Below are 11,018 nucleotides of genomic sequence, written 5' to 3'. Positions count from 1 at the left end.
GCCGGGTACCAGACCTGAGACTGGAGGATGATGAAATATATAAAATGCCTAGCCAGCCGTGGATGGATCAGTATCTGAAAAGCCTAAGGCTAGCTCCAGCAGCGGTCGCTCAGTGTGGTTTTCAGAGGTGTTTACATCTTAATTAGAAAAGGGTCGGATCCAGGGTATAATAATTTACATTGCTGCACTTTATGTTTTGGCATTCCGAAAGATACTGGCTTTGGAGCAGCAAATCCAAACCAGACACATGATGCTTCATCTGTGCTCGTGGAGACGCAGCAATACCTGGATGCGGGGAGTCTTGGTTCATCTCGATTGCTTTCATTTTCCATAGTAACTGTTCCTGCAGCTTGCTGGATACAAAAGCTGGCTGCCGGCAATAAAGATAAACTGCTCGTTTCATTCACCGGGATGCTCTCGCTGCTTTAGAAAGACACGTTGCTAATTACTTGTTGTTGGAAATGGGTTGGATTAGGAGAGAGAAAATGTTGCTGCTGAAGGAGCTCATTAAAAGGAGATGCTGGGAAGCAAACCCGATGCCCCCCCGGCTGTGGCCGTGCTGATAGGCAGGGGTTCAAACCCCAAGCACAGACGGTCAAAGGTCCGTCAGCATGAACTGCTGCCAGTGTCAACTGGTGGACGGTTATTTGCAGGGTCAAAGCACACGGAGGGTTTCACCTGACCTGATAAGAACTAGGAGAGTTGTTCTGCACCAGCTGCTCTGCCCTGGTATGTGTGGTTGAAGTATCTCTCCCAGGTCTGGGGCTGAAGGAACCTCCTTCCTTACTTCAGCAGTGGCTTTGGAGAAGACAGTGTGGGGGAGGTGATGATGGAGGGTTTGACCACGTGCTGATCCTCTCTGCCCTGCCCCAGCGAAGCACCGAGCAGAAGAGGCTGTTATCTGGCTGAGAGGTGATGTCCAACAGGTCCTCGCTGTAGGGAGCGGAGAGCGATGGGGTGGGTTTTGGAGGGTGGACAAGGGATGTGAAAACTGTTGGTTGCTCACAGGGTGTCTGCTGGCTGGCGCTGGAGCCTTTCCCTGGGTCTTGCTGGGGTTCTCTTCAGTTTGATTTTACCCTCATCCCATGCAGGCACAGATAAATAAACCTATGGGCTGCTGGGGTGCTGCTTGGTTCATGTCCCACATGCCTCAGAGGAGAAAGGACCTGCTGGATCACAGCAGGATTTAAATTTTTTTTATTATAAACTCCCCAGGGAGAATGAAAGTGAGAGGGACACTGGATGTCCTACCACAGAAGAGTAAAAGGAGGTGGCTGCGTTGGTACATGAACGATTTGCACTGTGACAGCCTTTTATAGGCTTGTTCCTAGAAAAACCTGGGATGATAAATCCCATATGGCAAGAAGAAGGCTTTCAGTGACCTGTCAGGGTGGCTCTGGAGCCCGTCACAGCCTCCCTCTCCAGCGGCTGGCCTGCGATGGCATTCTGGGGAATAAATCCTCTACGGAGAGAGGCCACTCTGCGTTCCTTCTGCCTGTATTGGAATTGCAGAGGAACAGAGGATTGGCATGGGATAAATTTTCAGTATTTAACTGGAGCATAAGTAAGGAATAGACATGGGGTTTTCAACTGGGATACCTTAAGTGAGTCACTTAAACCCGTATCTAAAAGCTGAGGCTGGTGGTTGGAAAGATGCGCTGGGCACTTGCCATTTATTGAGATTTGGTGGTCATTGAACCTTTTGGTAATCGAATTTTGATATAGGTGCCTAAACCTGGAGAACCCTGATGCTAAGTACGACATAAAGCAGTTCTGCCTGAACTCTGTATTTCAGAGCTCTTCTCCAGTCATCTTACCTAGGAGTCAGCACTGAGTGTTACCTCCTGGCAGGGTAATTGTCACGTAAATCCCCTTCCAGCTCTCACTGTTTGGGTGCGAGTGATAGTGTGGTGCTCCTGGTTCCCTTGTCTTTGAAGGCTGTGGCCTCCAAAGAAGCTTGTCGTGTGTGAGAAAGCATTTTAGGCTTTCAGCATCCGTCCAATGGAAGCAAAAAAATGGCAAAAGCAAACTCTTTATTTTGTTTTCTTGTCTGATGCCTGACCGGCTTGGACTTTGGGTAGGAGTGAGAAGGTGTGCAGTTGTTGGCTTAACAGTAGGTTAAGATGTTGGATTGTCTTGCTGAATTGGAGCAACGTTTGTTTTAAGAAGATCTCTTCATGGGCAGCAGTTTTGCTGGAAAGGTTGCCACATCAGCATGTTTTGGACCAAAAGCCCCCCCTCCTCACTTCAAGGAATGTTTGTTTGGGGCTGGAGTCCCTGCTCCCTTGGGATGGCTGGGGCACCGGTGGGTCCCACCCTGGGGGAAGAGCTGTGTAAGGCTGCCCTGTGGTGCTGCCTCGGCGCTGCCAGCCTGCTGCAGTCCAGGTTTTGGAGAAGCTTTGTCTTGTGCTGGAGAGAAGATGGCTGGAGCACCTCCCCTGGGGGAAGATGTTCGCGTGGGGTCCTTTCACCCAGACTGCAGTGAGCTGATGGAAATGCTTTGCTGTCCCTGCATGTCTGTTGTCTTCTCGTCACGGTCTCACCTCTTCTACATCGTTTTGGTTGCAAGTTCCCCTGTGCTGTTGCCCCCCACCCATCTTCCCCCAAATGGGTTCCTTCCATTGCTGCTCTTCACCTCTTCAGACTCACCCCTTGCTCCCGCAAGTTCAGCAAGCCTGGAACACCTTTGAGAGAAGGGGAATGAATGTACCAACGTCACAAAAAATGCTCTTCCTTACTGAGTTTATTTGCTGATTAAGGGTAAAACTGTATAATTGCCATAAACTATATAATCTTGCTAGAGCAAGAACCTCCCATTTAGATCACTCTTAATAACAGCTATTAATAATAATTATACATTAAAGTAATGCTCATAGTTACTAAGTTATAATAATCAGTTTACACATCTATTGACTTTTTCTGCTGCTGACTCCTTGTTTTATGGTCGCAGTAAAGAACATAGCATGGGCTTTGTAGGAAAGGTTAGGAAGGCAGTTTTCAGACCCCCAAAACTTACAGACTTTGTGCTTTGATAAAGTAGGGAGAGAGGAGGGAACAGGAAAAAAGTGTGCATTTGAGGTTGTTCTCTGTTAATTATCACTAAGGAGTGTATCTGGGGTCTGGGAATCCTTGGTGGTAGGTACTGTGCCAACACAGATCCAAGGGACCGCCACTCCCTGAAGAGCTCTCAAAAACATGTGTTTTCTCGGTTTGGGAAGACATCAGCCGCTTTGATGCTCAGATGTGGGTTTGGATTTTTCTTTGAAAACCTCTTGTTCATGCATGTTTTGTTTGAAGGTGAGGCGTAATGGGAAACCTGCTCCAGGCACAGAAGTTTCCTGACAGGCGGCACCAAGAAGAGCAGGAGACCATCCATCCTACACCACCTTCCTGGCAGAGATTGTTAATTCTGGAAAGAGAGAGGAGGTTTAGCTTCAGTGTGGAGAGTAAACCTTTGCAGGTAGACTTGAATTGGTCTGGGTCTAGGAGGATGTTTGGCTTCCCAAGATTCCTCCTGCCAAGGAGGAAGGGCCACCATTTGTGCTCCAGAATCTGTCCTGCTTGAAGGGCCAGGCTGCTTGAACCAAGAACCAGCGAATGGGCCTCTGTAAACTCGTGATTATCTTGGTTTGGTTTTGTCAAGCATGTTTTATATATGTGCGTCTCACACTTGGTGGAATTAGGTAGAGCCCAGTAGCTGAAAAAGCTTCTAGGGGATGGTGACCAAAACAACCCTCATCTGAGCGCTGGGATATCTCTGGGTGGGCTGGTGGAACTGGAGAAGGCAGTTGCATGACAAGTGGGAGAGACTCATGTAAAATGGGTGAGACTGCTCAGAAAGAAGTATGGGAAGCAGGCTGAGAGAGCAAAGCAGAATTGAAGCGATGAAGTCCTTGAACATCATCTCATGGAACTGTAAAACCATTCAGGCTGGAGAAGACTTCAGGTCTGTAGTTCAGCTACTTGCCCAAAGGAGGTTTAGCATCAAGTTGGGGTGTTACCTCACTCCGTAGGGATCAGGCACGTGTGGTGCTAATGATGAACTCCCGTATAGGAAGGGAGTGTGGTCAGAGGGGGAATTCAAAGGACAAATTTAGAAAACCCAGAGCTGGTCGCTACCAGGGAGTGCCATGAGATGCCACAAAGTCAAGATGTTCCTTCGCTTGTTGAGCCTCTTTACCGACACCCTGGTTTGGGTGACAGTGGCGTATTGGCAGTGGCTCTGGCCCACCGGTACATCCATGTTGGGTGGCCAGTCTCTGTCATTATGTGATTCACACCAGCTTGGTGCACACCAAGCATGTAAAGATTACAGGCTGTGACTTGTTAGTCTTTTATCTTACTACGAGGGTTAGATGCCAACCAACTCGCTGTCCGTGCTTGGACATCTGCTCTAGGGATCTTTGTGTACAATGATGATCCTATCTCAGGTGTCTGGGGTAGCTCGTCACCCTTAAACATTCGGGAGTGTTCTTCCTGCAAAGTTCTGGTTTTCTGTACGGGGAGGTGAAGGTGCTGTGAGATAATTTAGAGTTGCCTACTAGAGATCCATAAATCTCTCAGGTACATGGGTCTTGCTCATTTGCCGGACCTGGTGGCTTCTGACAAACCCATTCCTTCTCAGTCTGCCATCTCTGCTGTTGCTAATCAGCAAAATGCTGTTTGGCCGTGGTGGTGAGCCCCCCGAAAGTGGAGTCCTGTTAGCCATTGCTCTGCTTTGTACTTTATCATGGATATTCAAGGGGGAGCATCCCCGGGGCAGCACCCTGAGCTTGTTTGCCCCCAGTGCCACCTTAAAAAACCCACAGCAAACTAAAATAGGCAAACCCCCTTTGTGTTTGTGCTGTGTGGCCCCAGGGGATGGAGCATGCCCTCTGACTCTTGTGCTGCATCCCAGGTGATGTCACCTGTATCAGCTGTCCCCTGCCTCACGTGGTCACTTCCCCACGCCATCCTGCCCTCCAGGACTCCTTGCAGCCACCTATTCTCCCAACTCTTTCTTCAGCAATTTCTATTTAATAATTGATGGTTTCCATATGGTAATTGGCACTAATTAGCTAAAAGGGGAGAAGCATGCCCTCCTTGAGGGCTTTGTGCTCTCTGGGGCTCCTCTTTTTTTTTTTCTTGTCTATTTTTCTTTCGTTCTGCTTTTTAATATGCCACATGATTTTTGTTCAGGAGCTAATGTGTGATATTGATCTACATAATGAACCTTTTTGACAGTCCAGGCACATTTGGGAATAATTCCTTGAGCAGATGAAATCCTTAGGCCAGAACTGCTCGTTCTTGGCAGTTTCCAAATGAAGCCACAATTGTTCAGAAGTGACAGATGAGAAATAGTTCAGGAGCTGGAAATTACATGAGCTGAGAACAGATTTCTTTTTTTTTTTTTTGCTTTCCCTTCTGGATGGCATGTGACTCACTCCGAATTTGCTTGGTAATTTTATACTAGTCTCAAAACATACAGTCAATACCAGCTCCTGGTGAAGGAGAGGGTGAAGGATTAAGTCCTTGTGTCCTGCAGTGTGGTGGGATCTCTTGTGTCTTCTCCTTCCCAGCCGCAGGGGAGGAGGAGCATGAGACTTACTGCAAGACATTGGTTCAAAGCTTAATTCATGTGCAAACGTGCCCAGCCCAGGTACAGGAGCTGATGGTTTCATTTCCTTAAGGTGTGATTGGCATTCAGCCATGGAGTAATAGGAAGGAGAGCATCATAAACCCTCTCCATCTCCTGTAGAGCCATTCTCCTGCAGAGAGAGAGAGGTTTTAAAAATAAATTCTGGTGTGATTGCTGTTTCACCTCCACATGCAAACGTCGTCACTGGACCATTTACAATCGTGCTGTTCACTCAGCATCATTTACTGCTACCATCCTAGAGAAGTTTTTCAGTTATCATCCTCTTCCTCACACCCTTGTCCGTCATGCCTAGCTTATCACCCTTATCCAGCACAGCTAATGCCATGGGCTTTGTAAATTAAACTTGTAATTTTTTTCTTTTCTGCATGTGTCTGGAGGTTTTCATTATTTTGCATTTTAAGAAGGAGGATAGGCACAATGTCTGTAGTTGCCTTTAGATGTAGGAATATTACAGAAGTGGGACTGGTTTTGCACACAGGGAAACTCTAAATGTGACAACCTAGGATTATTATAAATGTTATTGGAAAAGAGGATGTACAGCAAAAAGTATCCTGCCCGTGGTAACTGCTGTTTTTTTAACCTTTCTGTAATTACAGGGGAAATAATTTCTCGCCTCTTTTTATTTTGCTCTCTCAGGCCCCCTCCGTTCTTGGTATCTTTCCTGAAGGGATGGAGAACTCGTCGGTGGCATCAGCCTCCTCGGAGGCGGGGAGCAGCCGCTCTCAGGAGATCGAGGAGCTGGAGCGTTTCATTGACAGCTACGTCCTGGAATACCAGGTCCAGGGGCTGCTGACAGATAAAACAGAGGGGGACGGTGAGAGTGAGAAGACACGGTCCCACATCTCGCAGGTGGGTGAAGGGCACAGTGTGGGGTGGGAGAGAAGCTGGGGGACACTGGTGGCTTGTAGCCTGGGTTGGAGATGCATGTCCAGCTGAAGTAGCTTTTCTAGGATTGGGATGTGAAGCAGGATGTAATAAGACAGTGGATTTGGGGCAGCTTGCTTCTTTGGCTATATATATATAAGGTTTCCAGCCCATTGGTAGAGGACTCCTGACTGGGTTTTGTTTTTTCATAGTCTCAAGGTGCATGCCCAAAAGATTTCTGACTTCTCCAGGGTTCCCGTTTACAAAGGAATGACATTTCATTTGCAAATGAAGGATGCCTCTCTCCGTGCCAAACTACTTCTCCAGGGTGAAGAAATTCTGGAGGGATTGGGAAGACCTGCAGGGGCTGCAGCAGGGGGGGATGCTTGGTAGTGAGATGTGCTCCTGCCCTTAGGCACAGGGGTGTCCGTGAAACAACCAAGACCAGAAGGTCAATCGAAAGCCCCAAGTGCTTCCCAGAAGTGTGATATTTGTGGGCATTTTAATATGTATAATGAGTAACCTGTTTGCTTGCTTTCATGGTTATGTCAGAGAACGAAATTTCTGTACTTCAGAGGATGGGAATACCCAGCAAACAGAGGGATGGTTATGGTTTTAGCAGGGCTTGGTGTTGTCATTAGGATTGACATGGTCCTAGTTAGGTTGGTTCCTAAAATGGATATTTTACATCCAACACAGGGAGAAATGAAACCTCTGAAACTGTTCCTGTTTGGAGGGAAATAATTTTTATTGTGCCAGATGCGTGCTGAAGATGTGAACTGTCAAAGGGATAAGGACCCTGTGGTGCAGGGAGTGGTGGGCTTGGGTCCATGCACTTGGGCTTGTAAGGCTGCCATCATACTCTGTTTGAGATCGAGGTGCTTTCCTACCCTGCAGGGCTCCCAGTAGGATAAAGTATGTAGGTTAGAGACCACTTACATACTGGTTATGAGGATGAGGTGAGAATAATAAGGCTGAAGGGTCATAAGTGTAAGGGTATGGCCATCATTAGGTAGCTAAGATGTGTCTGAGCTGCTGCAGGGGTCTGCTGTCTGATCTGGGTCTTTGTCTCTATATGAGGTGCAAGGGGGACTGGTCCCGAGCAGAGATCCTTGGATCACTTTGCATTAAGCTTTAACGTTAGCTTAATGGCTAACGAGACTGTGTAGCAAAGCCAAGCTGGGGGTATGTTGATGGGGAGAAGAGCAGAGTCCAGGCTGGGTTTGTTCAGGACCATGACCTCCTCCAGCACGCAGAGTTTTGTTGCAGGTTGTTTTGTCTCTTGTTTCATGCCCAAGTCTATTAATAGCTTACAAATGAGTCCCTGCCTCCCTAGGGCTTTGTTTTGCCTTTAATTGGGAGGAGCAGTTCGAGTAGAGAGGGCAAGGCACTGCCGGCTGCTGGAGATGCCCACTTCTCCTGTCCTCTGCCCCGTGCACCCCATGTGCTGGTGGTGGCAAAAGCCAGTGTCCCTGAGTCCACCACAGGAGTGGGCCCATATGAACCTCATGAAGTTCAACAAGGCCAAGTGCAAGGTCCTGTAAATGGGTTGGGACAACCCCCAGTATCAGCACAGAATGGAGGACGGATCCGTTGAGAGCAGCCCTGCAAAAACAGACTCGGGGACAGCAGTGGGTGACAAATCGGATGTGAGCCGGCAATGTGCACTTGCAGCCCAGAATGCCAAGCTTCTCCTGGGTTGCATCGCAAGAAGCGCGGCCAGCAGGTCAAAGGAGGTGATTTTCCTCCTCTGTTGAGACCCCACCTGGAGTACTGTGTCCAACTCTGGGGGACCCCATTCAAGGAAGATACGGACCTGTTGGAGCGGGTCTGGAGGAGGCTATGGAGATGGTCAGAGGGCTGGAGAGCTCCTGTGAGGACAGGCTGGGAGAGCTGGGGTGGCTCAGCCTGGAGAAGAGGAGGCTCCGGGGAGACCTTATAGCACCTTCCAGTGCCTAAAGGGGCCGACAGGGAAGCTGGAGAGGGGCTTTGTACCAGGGCCTGTAGCGAGGGGACAAGGGGGAAAGGCTTTGCACTGAGAGAGGGGAGATCTAGATCGGATATTAGGAAGAAATTCTTTACAGGCTGCCCAGAGCAGCTGTGGGTGCCCCATCCCCAGCAGTGCCCAAGGCCAGGCTGGATGGGGCTTGCAGCCACCTGGGCTGGTGGGAGGTGCCCCTGTCTGTGGCAGGGGGGTGGAACTGGATGATGCTGAAAGGTCCCTTCCAACCCAAACCATTCTGTGATTCTGTATATGGAGGATCCCGTCCTCATCCGATAAATGAGATAAACACTGCTGATCTCCGAGCTGTGCGGGTTTGCTGGAGCTGAGGATCTGATCCAGAGCTTTATACCCTTTATAAATTAGCTTCGTGTAAAGAGATTATTGATCACAGGAAGCTTTTTAAGAATAGAATTTGATGAAGAGGTCTTTTGCAATTTGAGGAGCAAAACTGTTAGAAGTGGGAGAAAATTAATTTAAAAGTCAAGTGATCCAAAGTACTTCATAGTGCATTTTTGTAACTGAAGGCCAACTGAAAATGGCTGTTGGAAGTGACATTTCTGGAGGGACTTCAGGTCAAACGGACAGGTGCTGCTTTATTTGATGTGTCAAGTTTAGAAATACTATTGAATTACAAATAAATTAATAGTCAAAATTTTACAACCACTTTCAGCCCGTCCACAGCTCCGCCCATAGCCTGGGCTCCTTCTGCATCTTAAGGAGAAAACCAAATCCATCTTCCAGTTGTGGAAATGGGATTTTAGCTTTCTTCCCTGGCCTACCCTATAAAAGAAAGAGCTGCTGGGTTTTTAATGTCAGTTCTGGGAATGCTGTCTTTAAAGACAGTGAGGTTTTATTTTAAAAGAAAAATGAATAATAATGAAAGATCTGAACATTGAACCTTTTAATTAAACTGCCTTTAGAGGCATCTCAAATTAAGCAGCTAAATGTGGTTATACCCCAGACCATTGGTGTATAAGTTTAATTAGGATTTCTCTGTGAAACTGCAGCGAAGTGCAGTATTTCATGTTTATGGGGTTGTGTATGGCACGAGGATAGGTTTTTATATAGGTTACCTGCTTTTATCGAGCAGTGTCTAAAGGGATGCATTAAGAAGGAATTAATCTCTTGCTTCCTGAAGATAACTCGTTTTCCCACTTCATACCCCGAATTTGTATAAGAAATGATCAGGAATTTTTATTTCTGATTTTCTCTGCCTGATCACTTCTTACCAAAGCAAGGAATAAACACGCACATATCCTGCAGCTTGCTGGAGTAACCCTGCTGGAAGCCAGCCTGACTGGAGGTGGCATGTTCCCTCTTAAGGAGAGCTGGAGGAAAAAGGATGGGTTTAGGGGGAAGGCACTGGGCTGAGGCCAAGAAAACTGGTTTTGACTGCAAGGTTCTGTTGGCAACTTAACCTTTAATTGGGCAAGTTGCTTGATCTGTCTGCAGTTCATTTCCTTGTGGCTGCAGTAATGTTTTTCCTGCTTGAGAGAGGATAAATCCACTCACCCATGTATGTGAGATGCTTAGATGGTACCACATCCACAGATAACTGCTCTGCATGCCAGGGGAAGGAAGGAAAGGCACACTGTATGCTGCTTCATCCTCCACGCTGCTTGCAAGGGAACTGAATCCATCACCGGTCTACAGAATCCCAAAGTGTGAATGTGCCCATGGTGGGGATGTCTCCAACCTTGCTCCCACCAGGAAAAAGAGGAAAGTCAGAGGGAAGGTGCAATTTTCTTTTGGCTGTGGACATACTAATGGTTGAGCTGTACCTTGGAGACCTTTCCAGGTGTGTGGTTGCACTCAGAATTGTTAAAAGGAGATAGGCATAGGTCTAGAAGAAGGCTTTCAAGGGTGATGGCATCATCAGTTTTTCCAGATGGGTCAGCAGAGGTGGCAGGAGAGTGACGGGCAGCTCTTCAAGGAGCTCATTAAGGGTGAGGCTGAGATCCCCCCATCCGGTGAGCTAGAACAGGCTCTCCGGTAAGAGCAGAGGTGTGCAGGGATCATGGGCAGTTCTAGAGGTGGCTCTACCTCTTATTTTGTGGCCTCATCCGTACCTGTCAAAAAGCCCTCAGGTAGTTGCTGTTTGTGTGGAATTGACTTTTCATTTTCTTGGCACATCAGCCTTAGTGACAGCATCCAAGCGGTGAGTGTCTCTGGAGCAGCCGAGCACTTCCAGGATGAAAGACCTCAGAAATGGGGGCTGGTCACCGAGGTCCAGTCTCAAATTTGTTGGGGGGTGACAAAGTGACTTTAGGATTAATCAGCACCTTTCACGTTTGTCTAGTGAAAATTGCTCTTTATTTTTTTTTCCCCCAGTATGATGCAGCCCTTCATTTCTTTGGGGGGGAAAAGAACCCCAGATGACCCCAAATTGAATTATTTTGGTGAAGGCATCTTGGGGGAAGTGGGGCTGAGTGGCTCGTGATCTCATATGGCCAGGAAGTCCCCTGATGCCCATGCCCTTCACCATGGGATGAAGCCAGTGTGACAGCAGAG

The 11,018-nt window shown here is 47.9% G+C and overlaps 1 protein-coding gene across 10 annotated transcripts in view; it reads left to right on the top strand.

The window, feature by feature from the left end:
• CTIF (cap binding complex dependent translation initiation factor) overlaps positions 1 to 11,018 on the top strand; it is a 141,978-nt gene that overhangs the window by 20,525 nt on the left and 110,435 nt on the right. For all 10 annotated transcript variants that reach the window (XM_080371589.1, XM_080371582.1, XM_080371586.1 and 7 more), the window contains one exon: positions 6,275 to 6,487. In XM_080371589.1, the coding sequence (XP_080227715.1) occupies positions 6,308 to 6,487 (180 nt within the window). In that variant the 5' untranslated portion in view covers positions 6,275 to 6,307. The remainder of the gene's footprint in view (positions 1 to 6,274; positions 6,488 to 11,018) is intronic.

Source organism: Falco punctatus (genome assembly GCF_963210335.1).
Source record: "Falco punctatus genome assembly, chromosome: Z".
In the NCBI taxonomy this organism is placed as follows: domain Eukaryota; kingdom Metazoa; phylum Chordata; class Aves; order Falconiformes; family Falconidae; genus Falco; species Falco punctatus.
Note: the sequence above shows the minus strand (reverse complement) of the source record. Positions and strands in the feature narration are given on the sequence as shown.